Source organism: Symphalangus syndactylus, chromosome 7 (genome assembly GCF_028878055.3).
Source record: "Symphalangus syndactylus isolate Jambi chromosome 7, NHGRI_mSymSyn1-v2.1_pri, whole genome shotgun sequence".
Taxonomy (NCBI): Eukaryota; Metazoa; Chordata; class Mammalia; order Primates; family Hylobatidae; genus Symphalangus; species Symphalangus syndactylus.
In genome coordinates, this window is record NC_072429.2 from 9,179,493 (window position 1) to 9,207,120 (window position 27,628).

Sequence of the window (27,628 nt, forward strand, 5' to 3'; positions counted from 1 at the left end):
CAATTAAATTATGGGTAAAATATTTGAACAAACATTTCACCGAGGAAGATATACAAATTGTTAACAAGCACACGAGTAGATGCTTGACATCATTAGTCATTAGAGAAATGCAAATTAAAGCCATAATGAGCTACCACTAGAATGGCTATAATTAGGTAAGAGGTTGGTAAATTACAGAACCACCTGTTTCTGTATAATAAAGTTTTATTGCAATACAGCCCTCCCATTTATTTATAATGTATGGTCTATGCCTGCTTTTACACTATCATGGCAGAATTGAGTAGCTGCTACAGAGACCACAGTGGTCTGCAAATTCTAAAATATTTACTATCAGAATTTTCAATCTGAATTTTCAAATTCTAAAATATTTACTATTTGAACCAAGTTTTGAGGGAAGTATTGCTGAGGTTGTGGTAGGTAAATTATACCTCAACATTGCTGATGGGAATGTGAAATAACAGTCTGGTGGCTTTTTAAAAGGTTAATCACAAATTTACCATATTATCCAGCCATTCCATCCTAAGTAATAAAGAGAAATGAAATTATATGTCCACAGGGACTTGCACAGGGATGTTCACAGCAGCATTATTCATACAGCCAAAAAGTGGAAAGAACCAAATGTGAATCCACTGGTAAACAGACAAGTGAAATGCAGTCTATCTGTACAATAGAATACTATTAAGAAATGAAAGGGCCTGGCGCAGTGGCTCACGCCTGTAATCCCAGCACTTTGGGAGGCCGAGATGGGTGGATCACAAGGTCAGGAGATTGAGACCATCCTGGCTAACATGGTGAAACCCTGTCTCTAACAAAAATACAAAAAAAATTAGCCGAGTGTGGTGGTGGACGCCTGTAGTCCCAGCTACTCGGGAGGCTGAGGCAGGAGAATGGTGTGAACCTGGAAGGTGGAGCTTGCAGTGAGCTGAGATCGTGCCACTGTACTCCAGCCTGGGCAACAGAGCGAGACTCTGTCTCAACAGCAACAAAAAAAGAAATGATATATTGATACATGCTACAACATGGATGACCTCAAAACCATTACGTTGAATGAAAGAAGCCCGATGCAAAAGATCAGATATTATATGATTTCACGTATATGAAATGTCCAGATGAGGCATTCAACCTAGAGACAGAAAGCAGATTAGTACTTGCCTGAGCCTATGGGTAGGAATAGGGATTGGTTACAAATAAACAAAAGCAGGGGATTTTTGGGGGGTGATCAAAATGTTCTAAAATTTGATTGTGATGGTGGTTACACAACCCTATAAATACACTAAAAATCATTAAATTATAATACTTAACGTGTAAATATTGTGGTATGTAAACTGTGCCTCAACAAAGCTGTTTTAAGAAAGGCTATAAAAATTACGTAACTTTCTACCTGTAAATTACAGAGAGAATCTGGTTCTTAAAGGAAAAATATGAAAGCAATGAAATAGACAAGCTCACACTAGCCTAAAGGGGGTTGGGGGATCAATATACCATATAAAAAGCAAGAAGAGATTAAACCACAGATGTGATTTCCCCCCATTATAATAAGATAGTTTGTACAATTCTTCCCTGATGAATGTTTAAGTCTTGAATCAGACATTTTTTGAGAAAATATGAATTACCAAAATTGGTTCAAGAAGAACCATAAAATCAGAAGCTAAAAACTTTGAAAAACAAGTACTGAAAGAAACATTCCATAAAAAGGCACCAGACCAAAGATTTTTATGTGCAAGTCCTTTTGAATTTTCAAGGAACGGTCAGTCCCAAATATTCATCAAATGTCTACTAGGTTATTGGACCCTGTGCCAGGCACTGGGCTGCAAGCAGTGTTCACAGGCATTCTCCACGCTCTCACAGCACTCACAATTGAAGAGAGAGGGGCAAATGTTAATCAAAGGTACCACCTCTAGGCCCAATTATTAACTTAGGCTATGACCTAGAGAGAAGGGCCCCAATTCTCCAGAAAGTTGTAAGATACGTTCTTGACACAGATTGGAGGTTTGGAGAGTTTTCCATGACTTAGGGATGCTGTGCTGAGATCTGCCAGGGAAAAAGCATTTCATAGAGGCTCCCATAAAGGCCCTGCCTGGGTCAAGGGGGAACATACCACGTTAGAAGGGTCACTATGGCTGAATTTCAGGGAGCAAGTGGGGAGTGTGGCACAATGAGACTAGAGATGCAGGCTGTGGTAAGAAGACAGAGACTGGCAGGTCATCTTAAGGATTTGGGGGTTTTAGTCAAAGACTGAGAGGAGATGATTAAAGCCTTTAAATGCATTAAAGCAGAACAAAGACATTTAAAAAAGAAAAGAAACATGATCAGATTCATGTTTTGAAAATATCCCTCAAGCAATAGTATGGACAATGGACTGGAGATGGGCCTAGGGTAGATGTAAGGGAATAGGTTTGAAGGCTACAATAAGAGTCCTGGTGACAAAGAATCATGGCTTGGATAGCAGAGGAGATTTAAGAGATGATGCAGGGGTTAAGCAGGCTTGGAAATGGATTAGATACGTGGTTAAGGAGAGAGAGGTGCATGGCGGGATATAAGCAACTGGATAGATGGTGGTAGTGTTATTCACTGAAATAGAAAACACAGAAAGAGAACCAAGTTTTGAGGGAAAGATGATTTGTTTTCTGAGTAGAGACTGAGGTGCTTTGGGGGTGATGAAGGATAATGCTGAGCAAGCAGTTTCATATGTAGGTGAATTGTTCTGGGAAGACGTCTGGGTTGGATGAAGAAACTGTCAACTGCATATTTACTGAGAGGCTGAGTGAGAACTCTGAGAAGGAGATTAGACTGAAAAGAGAAGAAGACTTTAAAGAGCTCATCACTGAAATGACTGTAGAGGAGAAAGAACTGGCAAAGGAATGAGAAGGAAGGATTGGAGAGGTAGAAGAATGCAGTGTCGTGGAATTAAAAGGAAGAGTGTTTCAGAGAGGGAGAGGTCAACAGTGTCAAACGCTGCCCAGAAGTCGTGGCATCCTTTAGATACAACAATGTGTAGGTTGTATTCCTTATCTGTTGCTGTGTAACAAATTACCCTAAACTTCAGCACCTTACAACAACAAATATATATTAACTGATTGCTGTGGTTTGAATGCGTCCCCTCCAAAATTCAGGTGTTGCCAATGTGACAGTATTAAGGGGTGGGGTGTTTATGAGATGATCAGGCCATGAAGTTTCCTCTCTCATTAATGGGATTGAGGCCCTTATAAAGGAGGCTTCTTGCAGCATTTGCTTAGCTCTCTCTTCTCCTCTTCAACCATGTGAGGACACAGTATTCCTCTCTCCCAGAGGATGCAGCAAGAAGGCCCTCACCATGTACCAGTGCTGGCACCTTGATCTTGGACTTCCCAGCCTCCAGAAACAGTGAGGAAATGAATTTCTGTTCTTTATAAATTACCCAGTCTTAGGTATTCTGTCACAGCAGCATGAACAGATTAAGATACTCATGCAGTTTCTGAAAGTGAAGGATCCAGGAGCTGCGCAGCTGAGTGATTTGGGCTCAGTGTCTCATGAGGCTGCAGCCATCCAAAAGGCCAGTAGGCCTGGAGGATCCTCATCCACCAAGGCCCACTCACACCTGGCTCTCCCAGAGCAGGCAAGCTATCCGGGAGAGAAACGTTGAAGTCACATTGTCTTTTTCAACCCAGACTTGGAAATCACCCACCATCACTTCTGACGCATTCTATTTGTCATACGCAAGTCAACCAAGTACAACCCACACTTAAAGGGAAGGAAATTAGACTCTGCCTTTTGAAGGAGGGACTTCTAAGGAATTTGTGGACATGTTTTAAAACCACCACAGAGGTCAGGGGACCTGAGTGAGCACTATCTCTGCTGACTAATGAGGAGTGGGAGCTAGATTGGGGTGGGTTGAGAAGTGAGTATGAGGCTAGAAAATGGAGCCTGCTAATGTAGATGACTCGCTCAGGAAGTGTGTGAAGGAGAGAAAATTGATTAGAATAGTGCTGAGGCCTGATATGTTGACACTCATTAGTCTGCAGGAATTATAAGGAAATCCCAGAAAAATGGAGGCAAATGGTATCAGATTGAAGGAGAAAATCATAACCTAAAACATCCAAAGGAGAAAACCACAACAAAAGGTAAGATCAACTTGATGGATCTCCAACCTTAGGAGCAGCGGATATGAGGAAACAGGAGCCAGCCCTGCGCACCTAAGAGTAACCTTCTCCAGCGTTTGCAAAGCAAATGGCAGCAGAAGCTGAAGAGCAGGAAGTGTGAGTGTGAGCACCTGAGCCAGAGGCAGGGCGGTGCAGTGCCCGTGGTAACTGTGTGGTTTCCCCCAACACACACACATGCCTGTCCCAGAAGACCGGATGCTAACAAACCGCATCCCACTGCAAGTCCAAATTCTTTCCTGCAATTACTGGCAACAAGGTGCCATGAAAAAATCCAGCACTCACATGTGAGCTAACAGGGAACTTCAAAAATTAAGACAAACACCCAACCAAGAATGACAAAATATTTGAGGAAAACTCTAACACTAAAAATGAGAAACACCACCCCGCACGAAGGAGAGATGTCACATCTAAGGAAATAGAACTAATAGAGCAAGCAACATGACTTACTCTGAGGGGGAAGAAACTGGCTCAGAATATCTTACACCTGAGCCCCAGCTTTGACATTCACAAGCCAAGAATGTGCCTTTTTGTATTCTGGTTCCATTGTGACAATCTTCTTTAAGGCAAAGGATGACTCCATCTAGTTATTTGAATGGTGAAAGAGTTACATACTGGATAAAAACAGGTGGGCTTAAATATCAATATTTTCCCAGCATATCAAAGAATTGTTATGTATGTTATAATATTATGTAACCAACGACTCAAGATGAAAGGCACTAAAAGGGGCAAATGGTGATATTTCATACCAGTAAAATAACAATTAACTTGAATTTTTATATATCTCACATAAGCACTTGTAAATATATAAATCAAAATATAATAGAAATATCAGACTTCTGATAAGATGATGAAATGAAATTGTATTAGCAATTTTCTCCCTCAATACCTTACAAAATGAGCAATGAGTGGTAAACGCACTCACACACACACACACACACACGTGTGAGCACACACATTATCAGCATCGGCCAAACTAGATTGGGAGTTAAGAAGAGAGTCTAGAGCAAAAGGAGGTCCAACTTAGCAACACTGCAGCCTCAACCCCCAGTAGCCTTACTGGAGAACTGACAAAACCCTGAAAATACTTGCTAATGTCATCAAACCTGGAGTGATCTAACCTGAATGGGAATCCTTATCTTTTATTTCTTCTAGGTAGTACATATGTATCCTAGAAAAGAACAGGGGTTGGGAGGAAATGGGGATGATTAACAGGTACAAAAAAAGTAGTTAGAATGAATAAGACCTAGTATTTGCTAGCATAACGGGGGGGACTACAGTCAAAAATAATTTAATTGTACATTTTTACATAAGAGTATAATTGGAGAGTTTGTATCACAAAGGATAAATGCTTGAGGTTTACCCCCATTTACCCTGATGTGATTGTTACACATTGCATGCCTGTATCAGTGTCTCATGCAACCCATAAATATATGCAGCTATGTACCCACAAAAACTTTTTTTTTTTGAGATGGAGTCTGGCTCTTGTCACCCAGGCTGGATGACAAGTGCAGTGGTGCAATCTCGGCTCACTGCAACCTCCACTTCCCAAGGTTAAGCGATTCTCCTGCCTCAGCCTCCCAAGTAGCTGGGATTACAGGCACCCACCACCACGCCCAGCTAGTTTTTGTATTTTTGTATTTTTAGTAGAGACGAGGTTTCACCACGTTGGCCAGGCTGGTCTTGAACTCCTAACCTCAGATGATCCACCCACCTCAGCCTCCCTAAGTGCTGGGATTACAGCTACCATGCCTGGCCAGAAAAATATTTTTAAAGAGTGGGGTAGGTAAAAATGAAACTGACTCTCAGACAAAAGAAAAATTTCAAAACTACCCACTGAATTGGGAAAATGTTCCAAAGAAGAAGAAATCCAAATTGACAAACTTTAAAAAGATTGTTTTAAAGCCCGCTGACTGAAGGCCATCAGGAACATTTCTATGGTAGAAAATAGTTTGGTTTATTTACCTTGCTGCAGGAGCGGGGAAAGCACTCCAAAGGAACTGTAGAGGTCTCAACAAGGAATTGAAAGGGGCTTCTCATAGGATTTAGGCTTGTACTAGATTATTTCAAGAAAAGCTGGAGAAGTGAGGATTAACTGTGAGTTGAGGGTTGTTAATAAGTTATGGCAATGCAGTGGCTGGGATATCGTAATTCTTATCTAGGAAGTAGGACTAAGGTAAGACTACAGTTGTCATTGGTAAATGAGCAGCAGTCACTCCAGTTAGAAGTGGAGAATGTTTTATTGTTTCCATGGTTGCAAAATGGCTTTTCTCTATTTTGTTCCAGACATGGTCATGCAGTAGCCTTGTCTATATCCTATTTATATTCTAGAAAGTATTATTTATGTTTGTTTGGGAACACCATAACCTACTGCTAGCTGCCAAAAACGAAGTGTTACACTTTCTCAAGATAATCAATCTCACTAGCAGTAAGGTAAATACAAATTATAGCAGCAAATACCTCTTTGCACACATCAGATTGACAAAAATAAAAGTAGTAACACCCATTACCAAGGGAAATGTAAGGTAATCATTTTTCTCATACATTGATAATATAGGGTGAATTATTACAGCTTTATAAAATTATTATTGTGGACAACTTCTAACATATCTAAAAAGAAGACAGTGGTATAATGGACTCTCATTATACCAGCTCCAACAGTTGTCAATTCATGGCCATTCATTTTATCCCTGTTTCCATCTACTTCTCTCTCCCCAATACCTTTCTGAAGCAAATTATTTTATCCATAAATATTTCAGAATGTCTCTTGACCATTATTATACCTAAAAAAAGAAAACCAAAAAGTCCTTAATTTAGTGAAACATCTACGCAGTGTGTTCAAATTTTTTTTTTAAGAGACAGGGTCTTGCTCTTCTGCCCAGGCTGGAGCACAACAGCACGATCACAGCTCACTGCAGCCTTGATCTCCTGGGCTCAAGTGATCTTCCTACCTCAGCCTCCCCAGGACCTGGGATTACAGGCATGAGCCACCACACCTGACCCTGTGTTCAAATTTCCAACTGTCTTATAAATGTCATACTTTTCATATTTTGTTTGAACTGAGATCCAAATAAAGTCCACACATTGATACTGGGTGATATGACCGACAACCTTTTAAAGTAAGTAACATGGCCTTATACACTAACACCAAAAATATACATACCCTTTGATCTAGTGATCCTAGTCCTAACAGTGAAAGGTTGAATCTGAGACTTACTGTGACATTGTAAGGACAAAAAACATGAAAACAGCTTGAATGACCATCAATGGGGAAAAGTAAATAAACATGTACCTCTACAGTAGGAATAACTATGTCACTATTTAAAACAAGTTGGATCTGTAGTGTATTGATCTAAGTGCTGGGCTGTCCTGATGAATTAAGCAAAAAAAAAGTGGTTAAGAAATATAGTTTATGATCTCACTTTAGTAAAAGCAAATGACAAATTCACAATCTTTTACACACATTTTATATATTTCTGTGTGGTGTACATGTGTCTGTATATCTTTGGAGAGGCTTACATGATTATGGAGAAATATGTACAGGCTTACATACCTGGGCAAACAACATTTGCCTGGTGATGGTGGTCACGATGGTGGTCAACAAAGAATGTATAAGAAGAGCATAAAGGGAGATAACAGATTAGCAAAATTGGAAAATATTCACAGTATGCTAAGTGAAATGTATAAATCCAAAGTCTAACCACAATATTGTTAAAATATGTAAAACTGAATATGTAATGGTAACTAGGACAAAGGACAACTTAATGTGAGTAGTAGATTTTTGTCTTGGATGTCTTTTTTCACAAGAAAGTAACATTGGAACAAAGAAAAAATAGCATTTTATATATCGTTATTAATTAAATGCATATTAGAACAAAACATGAGAGCACACCAATTTGTCTATTTGATTTTGTCAATAACATGAATGCAGAAATGTTCAGATAATTATTCTGAAAAGATGGTGTTCATAACTTCAGTTCTTTGCTACCTCAAGGTAGACCTCAGACTTGGTCAAAGCCGCCTCCAAACAATCCTGGAATGCCTGGTTTTATGCAGTTACCCAATAACTCCTGTAAAACTAAGGTGGACATTGTGGTCATTAATGTAATTTGGCTTGAATTGGTGTCCTAATCCAATTATTACTCAAATCAGAAATGTAAAACAATGCCATTGTTTCCTACTACACTTGCTGCTAGTGAACAAGTCGTACAAAGACAGGATTTGTGCAATTCATCCTCCCTCAAATCACTTCCCACATTCTTCTAATTTAAAGGATTGCTTTTGCCCAGGTTCTTTTGAGCTCTGCTTGCCCCGGAGTCCACCTGCCCCATGAGTAAATTGGCTCAATTCTCCCACTACCTCCCTCCACTTAATTAAAATTCATGAACTACCATAGTGCCTTAAAACATTACGCACCTGGCCGGGCGTGGTGGCTCATGCCTGTAATCCCAGCACTTTGGGAGGCCAAGGCAGGCGGATCACGAGGTCAGGAGATCGAGACAATCCTGGCTAACACGGTAAAACCCCATCTCTGCTAAAAATACAAAAAATTAGCCAGGTGTGGTGTCGAGTGCCTGTAGTCCCAGCTACTTGGGAGGCTGAGACAGGAGAATGGCGTGAACCAGGGAGGCGGAGCTTGCAGTGAGCCAAGATGGCACCACTGCACTCCAGCCTGGGGGACAGAGCAAGACCCATCTCAAAAAAAAAAAGACAAAAACATTATGCACCAACGCAGGCAACTGTAAACAGACATATAAAGCCAATGTTGGAGCTGTATGGTCATAAAATGATTCAGAATGTGCTTATAATTTTTAATACTATTGCTCACCTGAAAATTACAAAATTATTTTTTTCTTTTTTTTTAACCCTAGAATTTGCAGACTCCCAGGAGGTCTGGGCACTCAAATAGAGAAGGAGAGTTAGGATTTTACAAAGCTTTTTGATGAAAGCAGCTAGGATGATATCATCAATTAGCCTGCTAACTAAACTCTAATTTAGAGCCGACTGGCCTTGCAATTAGGAATAACTGTTTAGTTCCTTTCTTTCCTACTTCCTCACTTGGACCATTCCCCTGTCACACAATGCTATTTGGAACATTTGGACAAATAATTCAACTTTAAATCAGCAATTCCACTTCTAGAAATTTAACTTAAACAGATATCTGGTCCAGAGTACAAAGATGTATGTGCAAGAATGTTTAAAGCAGCAAGATAATACTGTAAACATCCTAAATGCTCATTATTTGGTGTCTTGTTGAATATGCAAGCAATGTAATACTTTCTAAATGTTAGCTATTCATATAAATTTCACTTACTGAAAAAGATGAACAGCATAGGAGAAAAAAGTCAATGTATATGAACACAGCTTAAAGAAAAAGCTACAAATAGCCAACGAGCACTTTAAAAGTATCGTAACTTCACTCATAATGAAGTAAAGGCAATCAGGACAAGATACCAACCTTAAATTATTTGACTGGCAACAACTAAAAAGTTTGATAACCAGTGCTTGAAGAATTTGGGGAAATAAGCACTCTCAAGTGCTTTTGTTGATACGTTATTTGGTGCAACCTTTCTGGATGACAATTTGGTAATTTCTATCAATATGTAAAACACACATCTTCTAACCCAATCCCCCAAGCTTAAGAATTTCCTGGGCCAGGTGCGGTGGCTTACGCCTGTAATCCCAGCACTTTGGGAGGCCAAGGCAGGCAGATCACGAGGTCAAGAGATCAAGACTATCCTGGCTAACATGGTGAAACCCGTCTCTACTAAAAATACAAAAAATAATTAGCCGGACGTGGTGACAGGCGCCTGTAATCCCAGCTACTCGGGAGGCTGAGGCAGGAGAATGGTGTGAACCCGGGAGGCAGAGCTTGCAGTGAGCCAAGATGGTGCCACTGCACTCCAGCCTGGGCGACAGAATGAGACTCTGTCTCAAAAAAAAAAAAAAAAAAATTTCCCTGCAGATATGCTGGCAAGACTTCTTAGAAGCTCAAAGATGTTGTTGTAACATAATTGGTAATAGTAATAACAAAAATACACAAATAAAAACCCTAGAAACAACCAAAATATCCATGATAGAAAACCAATTAAATAAATTGTGGCACAGCCTAACAAATGACTTTTTTTTTTTTTTTTTTTTTGAGACAGAGTCTCGCTCTGTCGCCCAGGCTGGAGTGCAGTGGCGCGATCTCGGCTCACTGCAAGCTCCGCCTCCCGGGTTCCCGCCATTCTCCTGCCTCAGCCTCTCCGAGTAGCTGGGACTACAGGCGCCCGCCACCACGCCCGGCTAATTTTTTTGTATTTTTAGTAGAGACGGGGTTTCACCGTGGTGTCGATCTCCTGACCTCGTGATCCACCCGCCTCGGCCTCCCAAAGTGCTGGGATTACAAGCGTGAGCCACCGCGCCCGGCCAACAAATGACTTTTTAATGTAAGCTGTTAAAAAGAGACAGATATGTTCACCCTGCAGTTAGGAAATAATGCCCATGATAAACGAAAAAAAAGCAAAATAAATAACTGTACAGCGTGTTTTTTTAGGGTGTGTTAGAACAGGTAAGTATGTGTAGTAAGTAAGTATATTTTGAAGGATTTACAAGAAACTAATAAAAGTAGTGTTAGGAAGAAGAACTAGGAAAGAGAGGGTGGCTTTCAACTTTCACTTTTCATTTTGTAAGTTTTGGTAGCAAGATTTTACTGAACAAGATGTTTCTTTTAGTTTTACAAACTGTTCAATGAGGGATACCAAGAATGGGAGAACGTGGTATATTTTTTTGCTTGCTTCTTTGTGGTTTTCTATATAAGAGCAAATACACTATTTTAAAATATGAGCCAATAAAATAGACAATATGGATACTATAGATCCATGTTCACTGACACAGAAAACCATAAGGACATATTAATTTAAGAAAACCAACTGTGATACAATATGCATAGTCTGATCCCATTTATGTAAAAATTTTGCACATGTGAGTATCGGCCATTTAGAGCTATCTGGAAAGATGTTATCAAAATATGATGGAGTTGGCCGGGTGCGGTGGCTCACGCCTGTAATCCCAGCACTTTGGGAGGCCGAGGCAGGCGGATCACGAGGTCAGGAGATCGAGACCATCCTGGCTAACACGGTGAAACCCCGTCTCTACTAAAAATACAAAAAATTAGCCGGGCGTGTTGGCGGACGCCTGTAGTCCCAGCTACTCGGGAGGCTGAGGCAGGAGAATGGCGTGAACCCGGGAGCCGGAGCTTGCAGTGAGCCGAGATCGCGCCACTGCACTCCAGCCTGGGCAACAGAGCAAGACTCCGTCTCAAAAAAAAAAAAAAAAAAATATGATGGAGTTACACATTCTGCTTCATAACCATTCTCAATTGCTTTAATTTTCTCAAATGAGGATGTATCATCTTCAAACACAGGGAATGAAACAAAATTTTTACAAAGACCTTGATATCACAGCAAATTTGAAGATGGGAAGGAAGCAGGGAGAAAGTATAAGAAAATGATTTAAATAAAGTTATGTAAACTGAGAGGCCGCCTGCTGAAGCAATCCAGTGGAAAAGCTAAGAGTGCCCTGAAACTGGAAGATTAGACCTGGAATCCCGCAGAAGGGACAGAATGTTCCCTAGAGCAGGGAGAAACTTGAGCTAGCTGGCTTTAGCATAAACAAAAGCGGGTCTGCAGGCACTGACCCTGCCATGTAATGAAAAATAGAAAAAAGAAAAAATATTTTAAAGATGAATAACCACCAAAAAAAAAAAAATCCCCATTAATAAGGCAGGAAGCTTTGTATTTAGAATGTTTTTACCACAAACGATGGTTTCAAATCTCAATAGCAGGCTGGGTGTGGTGGCTCACGCCTGTAATCCCAGCACTTTGGAAGGCCAAGGCAGGCGGATCACGAGGTCAGGAGTTCAAGACCAGACTGGTCAACATAGTGAAACCCCGTCTCTACTGAAAAAAAAAATACAAAAATTAGCCGGGCATGGTGGCGTGCATGCCCAGCTACTCCCAGCTACTCAGGAGGCTGAGGCAGGAGAACCGCTTGAACCCAGGAGGCGGAGGTTGTGGTGAGCCAAGATCCTGCCACTGCACTGCAGCCTGGGCGATACAGCGAGACTCCGTCTCAAAAAAAACAACTCTATACCAGAGCAGATATGTTATTCGATAAAGCTAAAAAGGTATTTAATTTTAGTAAGTACACATGAATTCGGATAAATACACAGAAGCAGCTCTAGAGGAATAAACATAACAGCACTGAAAAGGGGGAATTGCGAATCTGGATGGGGGAGGTGGCAAAAGGGGCTTTTAGCCTTGTCTGTAATGCTTTTAAATTTTATAAAAGAAAACCATGCACATAGTGTGTCCTATTTTGGTAAAATAGACATAACACAAAATTTACCATTATAACCATTTTAAGTGTACAATTCAGTGATATTAGTTCATTCACAAAGTTGTGCAACCATCACCACCATCCATTTCCAGAACTCTTTGTCATCCCAAGCTGAAACTCAATACCCATTAAACAATAACTCCCCATTCTCTCCATCCCCAACCCCTGAAAACCATTATTCCATTATCTGTCTCTGTGAATTTGCCTATTCTAGGTACTTCATAAACATGGAATTGTATAATATTTGTCCTTTTGTATCTGGCTTATTTCACTTAGCATAATATTCTCAAGGTTCATCCATGTTGTGACATGTTATCAGAATTTAATTCCTTTTCATGGCTGAATATATTATTACATTATATGTATATATCACTTTTTTTTAATCCATTCATCTGCTGAGGAAGACTTGTTTCTACCTTTTGGCTATTACAAATAATGCTGCTGTGAAGATTTGCAGACAAGTACCTGTTTGAGTTCCCATTTTCAGTTTTTCTGGGCAAATATCTAGGAGTAGAATTGTTGAATCATATGGTAATTCTACGTCTAACTTTTTGAGAAACTGCCAAACTATTTTTCACAGCTGCTTCTCCATTTTACATTCCCACCAGCAACGCACAGTGGTTCCAATTTCTCCATATCCTTGCCCAAATTTGTTTTCTGTTTTTTAAAAAAATGGCCATCCTAAATGGGTATAAAGTAGGATCTCAATGTGGTTTTGATTTGCATCTTCACACATTTTTTCATGTATGCATTTTTCATTAAAAATTATTTTAAAAGAAAAGAAACAATTTTTTCTTCATTAACCAACTAGTGATACCTCCTTAACTGCTAAGCTCTTTGAGAACAGAGGCAATAGCTGTCCTGCTCACTGCTTTATCCCCGACCCCTAACACAATGCCTAGCATCTAGCAGGTGCTCACCAAATACAGTATTCACTGGATGCAGAAAATACTACATTAGCGTCTCAATTTACATGAGACTAATGTATGGTTTGGGGGCGGTGAGTCTATGAAAAAGTGTCACTTAAAAAAACACACACAAATTTCTGAAAAACATACAATCACTTTGGAAGTCTTGGGTAAACGGCATACTTCAAGACAAATCCAGGATGGCCAAGGAAACAAGTGACATTACTTATAGTTTTAAGGAGCGCAACTTCAGAGCCAGTATTCATCCCACCTGGGTTGCCAAGCAAGGGCAGGGTACTTTTAAGCTGTTCTCATATTATACCACCAGGGGTCCTGAGTTTCCTGTATTTCAGGCAGGATGGCTGCTAGAAAGATACAGTCTGAACTCTTGTGTCTTGCCACAATACAGTAGGCCAGAGCTTGGCTAGAATCAGCAGCAGAGGCCAAAAGAAGTAGAGGGATGCAGGAGATGTTCAGGAGGTAAAACAGACAGGACCTGTTGAGGAAAGGGGAGAAATCAAGTGCAATGCTCAGGTTTTTCACTTCAGCAATTGCTGGCTGGTGGAGCCATCACCATAACACACACAAAGAGAGCAGGCTTTTTTGTGGGTGTGGGGAGCATAAAGGTGAGTTTGGCTTTAGACATATTCAACCTGAGAGGCCTACAAGCTTCAGCAGATGTTTGGATGTATACAACTGGAGTTTTAAGGACAGGACTGGGCTGAGATAAACTCGTGGCAGCCATTGGCATAAAACCAATCGCTGAAGCCAGGGAATAGTTGAGATTGTAGAGGGAAGAGGTCCCGTGTGTAAAGGTGGCCGATGTCAGGACTCTAAGGGACATGAAGAGTTTAAGGAATGAGTAGAGGAACAGGCGTCAGCTAAGGAGACTAAAAAAAAGTGGTGAGAGAAGTACAGCATCACAGAAACCTAGAGAAGACAGTGTCTCAGCAAGCAGGTAGTCAGACACACTAAATGGTTGCGTATTGTGTTTCGTTTTGTTTTATTGAGACAGGGTCTCACCCTACTGCCCCGACTGGAGTGCAGGGGCAGTATCATAGCTCACTGCAGTCTCCAACCCTGGGCTCAAGGGATCCTCCTGCCTCAGCTGCCTGAGTAGCTAGGACCACAGGCATGTGCTACCACACCTGGATAATTTGTTTTTATTTTTGTAGAGACAGGGTCTTGCTATATTGCCCGGGCTAGTCTCAAACTCCTGGCCTCAAGCTATTCTCCCAACTCGGCCTCCCAAAGTGCTGCGATTACAGGTGTGAGAGATCACAACCCTAAATGTTTAATAGCTTTAGATGAAGACAATTTAATGAATCCTTTCACAAGGGTGACTTCACCCATTGGACCAGAATGTCTGAAATCTGCTGGGCATAAACTCCCTGTCCACCAGACCAGCCGTTCTCACAGTGTGGTCCCCAGACTAGCAGCATCCACATCACCTGGGCACTTGTTAGAAATGCAAATTTCAGGGCCCCACCCCCAAAATTATTTTTCTCAATCAGAAAATCTGATGTGTGATTGTTAGTTCATTCTTGAATTGCTATAAAGAAATACCTGAGGCCGGGCGCGGTGGCTCACGCCTGTAATCCCAGCACTTTGGGAGGGCGAGGCGGGCGGATCATGAGGTCAGGAGATGGAGACCATTCTGGCTAACACAGTGAAACCCCGTCTCTACTAAAAATACAAAAAATTAGCCGGGCGAGGTGGCGGGCGCCTGTACTCCCAGCTACTCCGGAGGCTGAGGCAGGAGAATGGCGTGAACCCCGGAGGGCGGAGCCTGCAGTGAGCCGAGATCGCGCCATTGCGCTCCAGCCTGGGCGACAGCGAGACTCTGTCTCAAAAAAAAAAAAAAAAAAAAAGAAATATCTGAGACTGAGTAATTTATAAAGAAAAGGGGTTTAATTGGCTCACGGTTGTGCAAGCAGTACAGGAAGCATAGAAGCATCTGCTTCTGGGGAGGTCTCAGGAAGCTTACTATCAAGACGGAACGCGAAGGGGGAGTGGACGTCACATGGGGAAAGGGGCGAGGTGGGAGGTGCCACACTTTTAAACAACCAGATCTCAAGAGAACTCGCTATCACAAGGACAGTACCAAAGGGATGGTACTAAACCATTCATAAGAAACCACCCCCATGATCCAATCACCTCCCACCAGACCCCACCTCTAATATTGGGGATTACAATTCAACATGAGACTTGGGTGGGGACACAGATCCAAACCATACCAGCAAACCAGCAATCTGTGTTTTGTTGGGTTTTTTGTTTTTGTTTTTTTCAGATGGAGTCACGCTCTGTCCCCCAGGCTGGAGTGCAATGGCGCGATCTCGGCTCACTGCAACCTCCGTCTCCCAGGTTCAAGCAATTCTCCTGCCTCAGCTTCCCAAGTAGCTGGGATTACAGGCGCCTGCCACCATGCCCAGCTAATTTTTGTATTTTTAGTAGAGACGAGGTGGGCCAAGCTGGTTTCGAACTCCTGACCTCAAGTGATCCACCCGCCTCAGCCTCCCAGAGTGCTGAGATTACAGGCGTGAGCCACCGCACCCGGCCGCAATCGGTCTTAACAAACACTCTAGGGGATTCTGATGTTCACTAAAGTGTGAAAAACACTGCAATAGACAGTGCTTGGAGAGCACCTGATAACCTTTCCTTTAGGAACAAATCCCTCTCCTATTAAACACATTATTCTTTGTATCTGTTAACATATTTTGCAAAATTGTTGGAGCCTGAGCAGCAGGATTTTGTCAATACCCCACATTTAGTGTACCAATAGGTCCTATCTTGATCTTAATGGTCCTGCCCTACAACCAACCAAGCAGCCGACTACCCACGGATTCCTCTACGGGGGACAACCTTTTTCACCTTTATAACTTCCGCTTATTCACAACATCTAATTATTCACGGCCTCTGCTACTTCATGGCTTCTTTTGTGCACCTTTTCAGCTTCTGATCCTGATACCAACTGAACAACTGTCTACGTCAAACTTGTTTAACTCCGTTTAACATTAAGAGATTTTTTTTTCGCAACTCTTTTCCTTTAGGTCATCAGCTATCATTAGTGTATTTTATGTATGGCCTAAGACAATTATTCTTCCTGAGGAAGCCAAAAGATTGGACACCCCTGCCCTAAATCTCAATTTAAACTCCTGAGAGACATATATTGTTGGTGAAATCGCAAAACTGGTACAATTTAGGAGGGCAATTTGGCATCATTTATCAAAACTACAAAAACATGGCCTTTGCCCCATAAGTCCGCTTTTAGGCATTTATCCTACAGATACACATGCGCATGTGCACCAAAAAGTGGCGTCTCTCTCCCCTAGCTCGGCCAGAAGCCAGGTCACCTACCCTCGGTCACTCGGGCACCAGGACCTCTCTCCCTACCCCTCAGTCAACGCCCTCTCAGTCCGGGAGGGGCTTCACACCTGGGCAGGTTGGGACTGGGCGCGCCTCACTTCACGCTTTCGTCGGTTGGAAGCAGATGGGGAAGTCCCCGCGGCCTCGGCGTCTCACACCCCTGGCCCCAACACCTGCCGAAGCCGGCTGCGACTCCATTTTTCTTTTCTTTTCTCCTGGGAAAGGGAAGACCCGCGCCGCCGCGAAGCACAGCGACCCCGGCCCTGACCCCAGCCGCCCGCCGCCGGTGGGCGGGGGTTGGCGGCCCGGCGGGGCGGGGCTCGGGGCGGGGCCGGCGTGGCGAGGGCCCGGGTTGTAGCACCCGCCGCTGCTGCCGCCGCCACCTCAGAAGCAGGAACCGAAGTCGCCGCCGCCGCCACTGCCTGGGTCGCCGGCCGGCCGCCCGCCCGCGCGCTGGCTCGGTCGGGGCCCGCAGCCATGGAGGACTTCATCGTGATCTCGGACGACAGCGGCTCTGAGAGCTCCGGGGGCGCCCGCCCGGGCCGGTCGCGGAGGCTGCGCCGGGCCCTGTCGCGAACCCCCGGCGCGCTGCCCCGCCGGACCGTGGTGAGTGAGCGTCGCCTCGTCTGGGGGCGCGCGTCTTCGCGACTCTCGGCTGGGCCCACCGCCCGCTTCCCGCCCCTTGCGCCTCACAGCTGCAGCTACTTCCCGCCTTGCCTCCTTCCGGGCCTCTCGGCTCCAGGGAGCGCGGCTGGCCGGGGCAGGGACCTGGGCAGGGACCGGGGAGGCCGGGCCTCCCGGGCTCAGCGCTGAAGCCCGAGAGGACTGCGGCTGGAAAGCGGCCGAGCACATGGACGAGCTCCTGGCGCGCCTGCTGCAGGGGCTGGGGTCTCAGGCCGGGGCCGCGGGCGTCCTCGGAGCCTCGGCGGGACGTGGGGGCTCGGGTGTACTGGCCGGGCCGATGCAGGAAAGCGGGAGCGCGTAATTGTTTGGCCTGTGGTGGGCACAGATGTGTGCCGGGAGGTAACAGGAGCCCAGGCTGGGAGGGAGGGAAGCGCGGGCCTGGGCCAGATGGTGGCCGCGCTCCAGGGCCTGACTGCAGAGCGAGGGGCCCGATTTTGGAGTTGTACAGGAGGGCGATTTATTTCCTTAGCACTTACCCTGTACCAAGCCCTGAAGGAATAGGGAAGGAAACCTCGCGCACTATTTCTGTTTCCCTCAGAACCCCTTCGTCTTTGTCGTTTATGAGGTGGTGAATTATCTGCCTTTCGAGAATCCTGCATAGATGTTTATTGAATCCCTACTATGGGCCAGATGTTGTAGGGGCTGGGGATACAACGGCGAACACAACCTCCATGGTCCCCTCATAAGGTGATACATTCATGAGGTGGTTACTGAGGACCTACTCAAGGGGTGGGAGGTGGAGCTTTCTCTCAGAAGGCTTCCAACATCTCCCCAGCCTCCCAGAGCCATCCCCCGGAAACACAAGGATTATCAAGCTGATGTTATGTGTATAGATCATACAGTTTACCATGCTTCCTATGCAAATACTCGTTCAAGACGTTTCCTAGCTTCTGCTGCCCCTGTTCCCTTTCTAGCTGGTTTACAGTCCCTAAACCTCCATTGGGAACCCCTTCTGTGCCCGAGGTACAGTGCCAAGTGCTAGATGATCACTACAGAATGAATAGCATACAAAACTAGTTAATACATATTATTTTTCAAGCAAGAGGGGTTCTCAGTACGTCTTAGTGACAAATTTAGTTGAGTTAGGCAGTTCATGAGGTAGTAAGAGAAGAGATTTCCAGGATAGAAATGATCCGACTTCATGAGTGAATGGATATATCTAGGGCTGTGGCTGAATGTATTGGACATAATAGATGCACAATAAATATTTGTTGGCTGAAGGAACGATTGAAAGAATATGGGGAGAAAGAATGGTTTAGATGGATGTTTGATAAGTATAAGAGAAGTGCATATAAAAGTAGCAGCAGGCTTGAGATGAAGGAGATGCTGAATTCAGGTTGGACCTATTGGGTTTACAGTGTTAATAGGAAACGTAGATGGATGTGGCCAGCTCAGTAGTTGGAGAAAAGGCAAGAGTGGAGATATTTGGCAATCATGCAAACAGAAAGGAGTGTTGAAGGCCTAATAGTGACTGAGATCATCAAGGAAAAGAGTAGAGAGAGAAAAAAGGTGGAAGGGAAAAAATACTTCTTTCCTCCTAGTTCCTCCTCATTCCTATAGTCTCTTCTCTCAGTACCTGTTTAACTTTGTCCTTCCCACTTGCTTCCTTCCCTCCCAAGTGTTGTCCCTTTTCCCTCATTCTTGTCCAGTTTCCTTCTTCAGTGGTCAGATGCCATGCTTAGCTCAGTCTTTTGTGGTCTTTGACACACGTACATGGGCGTACTCTCCCACTCTTCCCCTCCCTTGTGACCACTCAAGCAAGCATTTTGATCTTGATTGAGCCTTTGAGTTGAATCGAAATGAAGGGCGAGTTCCAGAGAGCAGTACCCAATTTAAATCATCCTTCTCCAGATATTTATTCCAGCTCTCTAAAAGCTCCAAGCTTATGCTCGTTTTATCTTTTTTGCAAATTAGATAAGAGTGGTATGATAACCATGTAAAAGGTCAGAGGCATTGAGAGACTTCCAAGGTTATAAAGTCTAAAAGCGCCCTTTTTTCTGTAGCTTTTCCCGAAGGCTCTGAGGTCAGAGAGACTTCTGAATCAATATGTCCAACATAGCAACTATTAGTGTTTTGCAAAGTTCTGTCAGCTCTCAGCTTTTGAGCCTGAGAACATTAATGCCTACCTAGCAGGATGGTTTTAAATTTTTAATGAGACAAATGCAAGGAAAGGATCTCATATAAATGATAGCTTTTGCCACTTTTTGTGTTGTTTCTAAGCCCAGGCCCGTCCCTCTTGAGCTTCAAGCAACTTTTACATCTTTCTTTTTTTTTTTTTTTTTTTTTTTTAATAAATATTGACTAAGGGGAAGTAACTTGCTTGAACTTAAGAAAGCCATGTCTAATGCTGAAGTTGACATTTCTGAACTCTTGATTCTTAACCTGGGCTTTAGTCTTCACTGAGTCGATGAGGTGTGTTTCTGTGTTTATCATGGCTTTTTAGTTTGGGTTTTTTGTTTTTTTACTTATAAAAACAGAACATTTTCAGATGGTTAATTTTGTTGATCTAATTATACAATTATAAATGTATAAAGGAGAAAATTAAAATTGTCCATAATCTCATTATCCAGAGATAACCAATGTTAACATTTTGATGTATGTCTATGTAAATGTTTACTTGTATACACACATGTGCATACATACATACCTATGTGTCCTCCTCATACATGTTTTTATGACCTCCTCTTAATGGATATTATGCCTTTGTTTCTAAATTTTCTCTAAGAACCCAGTGAAAAATTCCCTCATAATCTTTGTACTCTTGTTCATTTGTTTATTAAGTTCCTCTTAGAAGTTAGATTGCTGAGTCAAAAGGTGTGCCCTACTTTTGATATATGTAGCCAACTCTTGAATAACATGAGAGTTAGGGTTGCTAACCCCCCATGCAGTTGAAAATTTACATATAACATTTGACTCCTCAAAAACTTAACTACCAGTAGCCTACTGTTGACTGGAAGCCTTACCAGTAACATAAGCAGTTAACTCATGTTTTGCATGTTATATGGAGTCTTATGATAAAGTAAGCAAGAGAAAAATGTTAAGATCATAAGGAAGACAAAATACATTTACAGTACTATACTGTATTTGTCAATACCATAAGTTTACATCGTCTGTTTACAAGATAAATCATCCGTCTGAAATAAGGGACAACCACAGCTACAGACCTCTATCTATGGTACATCTCAAGCAATTCAACTTTCCTTATGATGTCATGACTTTTCTCTGCTTCTTGGGAGCACACCCAGCGTCACTAGTAGCACTTTGTATGGGTTTCATGGTGTTATTCAAGGTTTAAGATATTACCCTACTCATGATTAAAAAAATATGTGTGGGAAAAAACCCAGGAGAGAACACTTTTTACTGTGATATACAGTTTACTGGGAAGTAATGCAGAAATTGATTAGTGTTACATGGCATTTTAAGTGGATACTCACAACACTTGAGCTCACCACAACAGCAGCAGATGTCTGTGGTAGTAGTACATTATTATCACAGTAGTACAGTGTATTCTATGGTTAATTTTATGCAGTTGTGATACAAATTAAAAAGAAAAAAATAAATTTAAAAATATGCAGTTGTGATTTAATATTGCATCTTTACATTTCTGTCAACTGCAAATGTCACCATGTATGGTCAGTAAGTGATTGTGTGCATAAATTTTGAAAAAGTTTAACTTTGTTAATAGATTTGTGTTGATTTTATGGCAGTAAATGGATAAAATAGGCTAGTATCTACATATATTTTATGCATTCAGGACATATCTTTTTCTTAGTTTTTTTCAATTTTTATAGGCTACGGAGTTCATCTGTGAGTTTTTCAAATTGTTATAAATCGCCAAAAAATTTTCCAATATATTTATTGAAAAAAACTCACTTGTAAGTGGACCCATGCAGTTCAAACCTGTGTTGTTCAGGAATCAACTGTATTGCCAAATTTCCTGCAGAAATTGTGCATTAATATTCTTACCGGTGGTATATGGCCAATCATATCCCTTTCTCTGCTGCCTAGTCACCCCTAGGTATTGTTATGATATTCCATAAATATTTATTGAACGCTTATTATATACCAGGCACTCTTACAGGTGCTGGGAATACATCTGTGAAAACCAAGTCCCTGCCCTCATGGAGATTTCATTTTACTGAGGGGACACAAATAGTAAACAACACTATAAATGTAATGTCAGATGATAATACAGAGTGTTAGGAAAAAAATACGGTATTTTTGTTCTTTTAATCTTTGCTGTTTGATAGCCAGATTCCATAAGATGTCATTATTTTTTATTTTTTGATTATGATTCATTTATTCAATAAATATTTATTGAGCATATGCTGTAACCCTGGGGACCAGAGGTGAACAAGATGATAATGGAACTACATTCTACTGTGGAAAGATAGGCAGTAAACAAACTAACAAATAAGAGAACAGTATAATAGAGAGTAACTTTGGTGCGATTGGGAACATTTGATTGTGTTTTCAGAGAAGGCCTCTCTGAAGAGTTAATATTTGATCTGAGACTAAAATGAGAACAAATTAGTTATAAGATCTAGATAAATAAGGCATTGTCAAAGGGAACAACAAAACCAAAGGTTTGGAGGCGGGAATGAGCATGACTTACTGGAAGAATGGAAAGCCAGTGAGGCTGCATTGTAACGACTGATGGACAGTCAGAAGAGATGAGAGGTAGGTAGGTTAGGTTATAGGGCTTTAGAGACCACAATAAGGGATTTGGATTTTATTGTAATACAGTAAGAAATCTTTGAAGGCTTAAGCAGGACAGTGACATGATTTACTTTTTTTTTTTTTTTGGAGACGGAGTCTTGCTGTGTTGTGTTACTCCAGTGCAGTGGTGCGATCTCGACTCACTGCAACCTCCACTTCCCAGGTTCAAGCAATTTCCCCCGCCTCCGCCTCCCGAGTAGCCGGGACTACAAGTGTGCCACCACACTTGACTAATTTTTTGTATTTTAGTAGAGACGGGGTTTCACCATGTTGGCCAAGATGGTCTAGATCTCCTGACCTCATGATCCACCCGCCTCGGCCTCCCAAAGTGCTGGGATTACAGGCATGAGCCTGTAATAAATAAAATCAACAGGTCCTGATAACTTGGATGTGGATAACAAGGGGAAAGGAAGGAATTAAGAAAGATGCCCTGAGTTCTGGCCTGAGCAACTGAATGCATGTTTGTGTCATGCATTGAAATGAAGCAGACTTGGGAGGAACAGGGTTAGAGGAAAGATTCAAGAGTTCTGTTTTGAAGGTATAAAACTTATGCCTGTGAAATAGCCAACTGGAGATGCCAAGTATAACATTTGTACTGAGTTTAGAGCTCAGAAGAAAAGTCCTGACTAGAGATACAAATTTAGTCTTGTTAGCTCATGGGTTATAGTGAAGTCATTGGCCTGGATAAAATCATCTAGGTTGAGGCGACAAGAGGAAGAACATCCAGAACCTAGCCCAAGGGAACACCATAGTGCATAGCCCAAGGGAGGAAGAGCAGCTAGTGAGGTTGGAGATAAGGGAGTGTGCTCACATATAGTACAGCCAGACATCTTGCTTATGTTTATTGGAAACACATAGGGTGTGTGTGCGAATTCCCTATGCTTGTCCTTTGCCCATTTTTCTGTTGCGGTGTTATAATGTTTCTTTTTTTTTTCTTTCGAGACGGAGTTTCACTCTTGTTGCCCAGGCTGGAGTGCAATGGCACAATCTCAGCTCACTGCAACCTCCACTTACCTGGCTCAAGCGATTCTCCTGCTTCAGCCTCCCAAGTAGCTGAGATTACAGGCATGCGCCACCACACCCAGCTAATTTTGTATTTTTAGTAGAGACAGGGTTTTACCATGTTGGTCAGGCTGGTCTCAAACTCCTGACCTCAAGTGATCCACCTGCCTCGGCCTCCCAAAGCACTGGGATTACAGGCATGAGCCACCGCACCCGGCCAACATTTCTTACTCATTTGTAAAATCTACTTATATATTAAAGATTGGTATAGGTGGAATTGTATCTCCCAAAAAGATGTGCTGAAGTTCTAACCCCCCACTACCTTAGATTGGGACCTTATTTAGAAATAGGGTCATTGGCAGATATAATCAGTGAAGATGAGGTTGTGCCGAGTAGGGTGAACCCTTAATCCAACATGACTGCTGTCCTTATGAGAACATGTGAAGACACAGGGGAAGAATGCCATGTGACAGTGGAAGCAGAAACTGAAGTTATGCAGCTGCAAGCCAAGGAACACTGAGGACTGCTGGTGACTTCAGGAGCTAAGAAAAAGGCATGAAACAGATTCTTCCCTGGAGCCTTCAAGAGAAGGTGGCTCTGTAGACACCTTGATTTCAGACCTTTAGCCTCCAGTACTGTGAGGGGATAAATTTCTGTTGCTTAAATCCACTTACTTTCTGGTAATTTTTACTAGGAAACTAATATAGCCTCCTGTCATACATGTTACAATTTTCTTTCAATTTTTGATTTTGTCTTTTTTAATTACAGAAGTTTTACATTTTTATATAGTCAATTCTACCACTCCTTTTCTTTATGATTGCTTAGTTGTCATGCTTATGTGAACCTGAATAACAGCGATTCTCTAAAAAGAAAGTGATATTTATTCAGGAATGGCATTGCAACAGGAGTATGTAAGCCATAATAAACTATGTGTGTATTCAGGGAGGTAAAGGAAGGCAAAAGCTTTTAAAGGAAAAATGAGGAGGATTACATAATTGTTTTGAGATAATTATCCTTATCTGCAAGGATTAATAATAAGGGTGGCTCCAGTCCAAGGTGGAGCAGGCAGTTGCTGGGCAGACGTCCTCATGGAAGTATTTTTTTCTCTAAGGTTGTGGTTTTTGCAGAGCCTTTTGTGGTACTTATCAGGCATTTGTGCATAATAATCCTCCCTTCATGGCCTTCCCTAGCTCTATTTGTCAAGGTTTTTTTTTTTTTTTTTCCTTTTTTTTTTGAGATGGAGTCTTGCTCTGTCACCCAGGCTGGAGTGCAGTGGCACGATCTCAGCTCACTGCAACCTCCACCTCCTGGATTCAAGCAGTTCTCCTGCCTCAGCCTCCCGAGTAGCTGGGATTACAGGTATGTGCCACCACGCCTGGCTAATTTTTTTGTATTTTTAGTAGAGATGGGGTTTCACCATATTGGCCAGGCTGGTCTCGAACTGCTGACCTTGTGATCCACCCACCTCGACCTCCCAAAGTGCTGGGATTACAGGTGTGAGCCACCACGCCCGGCCAAGTGACTCCATTTTGATACTGACAACTCACATTTCCCTCATTTGATCAAGATGTTTTCCCAAAAACATTGCCAGTCAGCTTGTATAATAGTTCAGGTTTGTGTGTATGTGTGTGTGTGTGTGGTTTGTTTGTTTGTTTGTTTTGAGATGGAGTCTCACTCTGCCACCCAGGCAAAGTGATCTCGGCTCACTGCAACCTCCGCCTGGGTTCAAGTGATTCTCCCACTCAGCCTCCTGAGTAGCCGGGATTACAGTCAAGCGCCACCATGCCTAGCTAATTTTTTATTTATTATTATTATACTTTAAGTTCTGGGATACATGTGCAGAACGTGCAGGTTTGTTACATAGGTATACACGTGCCATGGTGGCTGCTGCACCCATCAACCCATCATCTACCTTAGGTATTTCTCCTAATGCTATCCCTCCCCTAGCCCCCCACCCCCCAACAGGCCCCAGTGTGTGATGTTCCCGTCCCTGTGTCCATGTGTTCTCATTGTTCAACTTCCACTTAGAGTGAGAACATGCAGTGTCTGGTTTTCTGTTCCTGTGTTAGTTTGCTGAGAATGATGGTTTCCAGCTTCATCCATGTCCCTCCAAAGGACATGAACTCATCCTTTTTTATGGCTGCATAGTATTCCATGGTGTATATGTGCCACATTTTCTTTATCCATCTATCATTGATGGGCATTTGGGTTGGTTCCAAGTCTTTGCTATTGTGAATAGTGCTGCAGTAAACATACATGTGCATGTGTCTTGATAGTAGAATGATTAATAATCCTTTGGGTATATACCCAGTAATGGGATTACTGGGTCAAATGGTATTTCTGGTTCTAGATCCTTGAGGAATCACCACACTGTCTTCCACAACGGTTGAACTAATTTACACTCCCACCAACAGATTAAAGTGTTCTTATTTCTCCACATCCTCTCCAGCATCTGTTGGTTCCTGACTTTTTAATGATTGCCATTCTAACTGGTGTGAGTTGGTGTATCATTGTGGCTTTGATTTGCATTTCTCTGATGACCAGTGATGATGAGCTTTTTTTCATATGTTTGTGGGCCACATAAATGTCTTGTTTTGAGAAGTGTCTGCTTATATCCTTCGCCCACTTTTTGATGGGGTTGTTTTTTTCTTGTAAATTTATGTAAGTTCTTTGTAGATTCTGGATATTAGCCCTTTGTCAGATGGATAGATTACAAAGATTTTCTCCCATTCTGTAGGTTACCTGTTCACTCTGATGACAGTTTCTTTTGCTGTGCAGAAGCTCTTTAGTTTAATTAGGTCCCATTTGTCAATTTTGGCTTTTGTTGCCATTGCTTTTGGTGTTTTAGTCATGAAGTCTTTGCCCATGCCTATGTCCTGAATGGTATTGCCTAGGTTTTCTTCTAGGGTTTTTATGGTTTTAGGTTTTACATTTAAGTCTTTAATCCATCTTCAGTTAATTTTTGTATAAGGTGTAAGGAAGGGGCCCAGTTTCAGTTTTCTGCATATGGCTAGCCAGTTTTCCCAACACCATTTATTAAATAGGGAATTCTTTCCCCATTGCTTGTTTTTACCAGGTTTGTCAAAGATCAGATGGTTGTAGATGTGTGGCATTATTTCTGAGGCCTCTGTTCTGTTCCGTTGGTCTATATATCTGTTTTGGTACCAGTACCATGCTGTTTTGGTTACTGTAGCCTTGTAGTATAGTTTGAAGTCAGGTAGCGTGATGCCTCCAGCTTTGTTCTTTTTGTTTAGGATTGTCTTGGCTATACGGGCTCTTTTTTGGTTCCTTATGAACTTTAAAGTAGTTTTTTCTAATTCTGTGAAGAAAGTCAGTGGTAGCTTGATGGGGATAGCATTGAATCTATAAAATACTTTGGGCAGTATGACCATTTTCATGATACTGATTCTTCCTATCCATGAGCATGGAATGTTTTTCCATTTGTTTGTGTCCTCTTTTATTTCATTGAGCAGTGGTTTGTAGTTCTCCTTGAAGAGGTCCTTCACATCCCTTGTAAGTTGTATTCCTAGGTGTTTTATTCTCTTTGCAGCAATTATGAATGGGAGTTCACTCATGATTTGGCTCTCTGTTTGTCTATTATTGGTGTATAGGAATGCTTGTGACTTTCGCACATTGATTTTTGTATCCTGAGACTTTGCTGAAGTTGCTTATCAGCTTAAGGAGATTTTAGGCTGAGACGATGGGGTTTCTAAATAGACAATCATGTCATCTGCAGAGACAGTTTGACTTACTCTCTTCCTGTTTGAATACCCTTTATTTCTTTCTCTTGCCTGATTGCCCTGGCCACAACTTCCAATACTATGTTGAATAGGAGTGGTGAGAGAAGGCATCCTTGTCTTGTGCTGGTTTTCAAAGGGAATGCTTCCAGCTTTTTCCCATTCAGTATGATATTGGCTGTGGGTTTGTCATAAATAGCTCTTATTATTTTGAGATATGTTTCATCAATACCTAGTTTATGGAGAGTTTTTAGCATGAAGGGGTGTTGAATTTTATCAAAGGCCTTTTCTACATCTATTGAGATAATCGTGGTTTCTGTCATTGGTTCTGTTTATGGATTACGTTTATTGATTTGCATATGTTGATCCAGCCTTGCATCCCAGTGATGAAGCCAATTTGATCGTGGTGGATAAGCTTTTTGATGTGCTGCTGGATTTGGTTTGCCAGTATTTTATTGAGGATTTTTGCATCGATGTTCATCAGAAATAATGGCCTGAAATTTTTTTTGTTGTTGTGTTTCTGCCAGGTTTTGGTATCAGGATGATGCTGGCCTCATAAAATGAGTTAGGGAGGAGTCCCTCATTTTCTATTGTTTGGAATCATTTCAGAAGGAATGGTACCAGCTCCTCTTTGTGCCTCTGGTAGAATTTGGCTGTGACTCCATCTGGTCCTGGGCTTTTTTTGGTTGGTAGG

General features: G+C 42.2%; 1 protein-coding gene and 1 long non-coding RNA gene across 4 annotated transcripts in view; one reads left to right on the plus strand and one right to left on the minus strand.

Annotated features, from left to right (window-relative positions):
• LOC134737092 (uncharacterized) overlaps nt 1–17,048 on the minus strand; it is a 46,100-nt gene extending 29,052 nt beyond the window's left edge. Inside the window, exon 1 of the long non-coding RNA XR_010121655.1 lies at nt 16,861–17,048. This is a non-coding gene — a long non-coding RNA (uncharacterized lncRNA). The remainder of the gene's footprint in view (nt 1–16,860) is intronic.
• Nucleotides 17,049–17,062: 14 nt separating this feature from the next.
• Nucleotides 17,063–27,628, plus strand: part of SIMC1 (SUMO interacting motifs containing 1) — an 84,702-nt gene continuing 74,136 nt past the window's right edge. For all 3 annotated transcript variants that reach the window (XR_008658812.2, XM_055285015.2, XM_063642517.1), the window contains exon 1: nt 17,063–17,398. Coding sequence is in view for 2 of the 3 variants with exons in the window: in XM_055285015.2 (XP_055140990.1) it covers nt 17,270–17,398 (129 nt within the window). In the remaining variant the exon portion in view is untranslated. The remainder of the gene's footprint in view (nt 17,399–27,628) is intronic.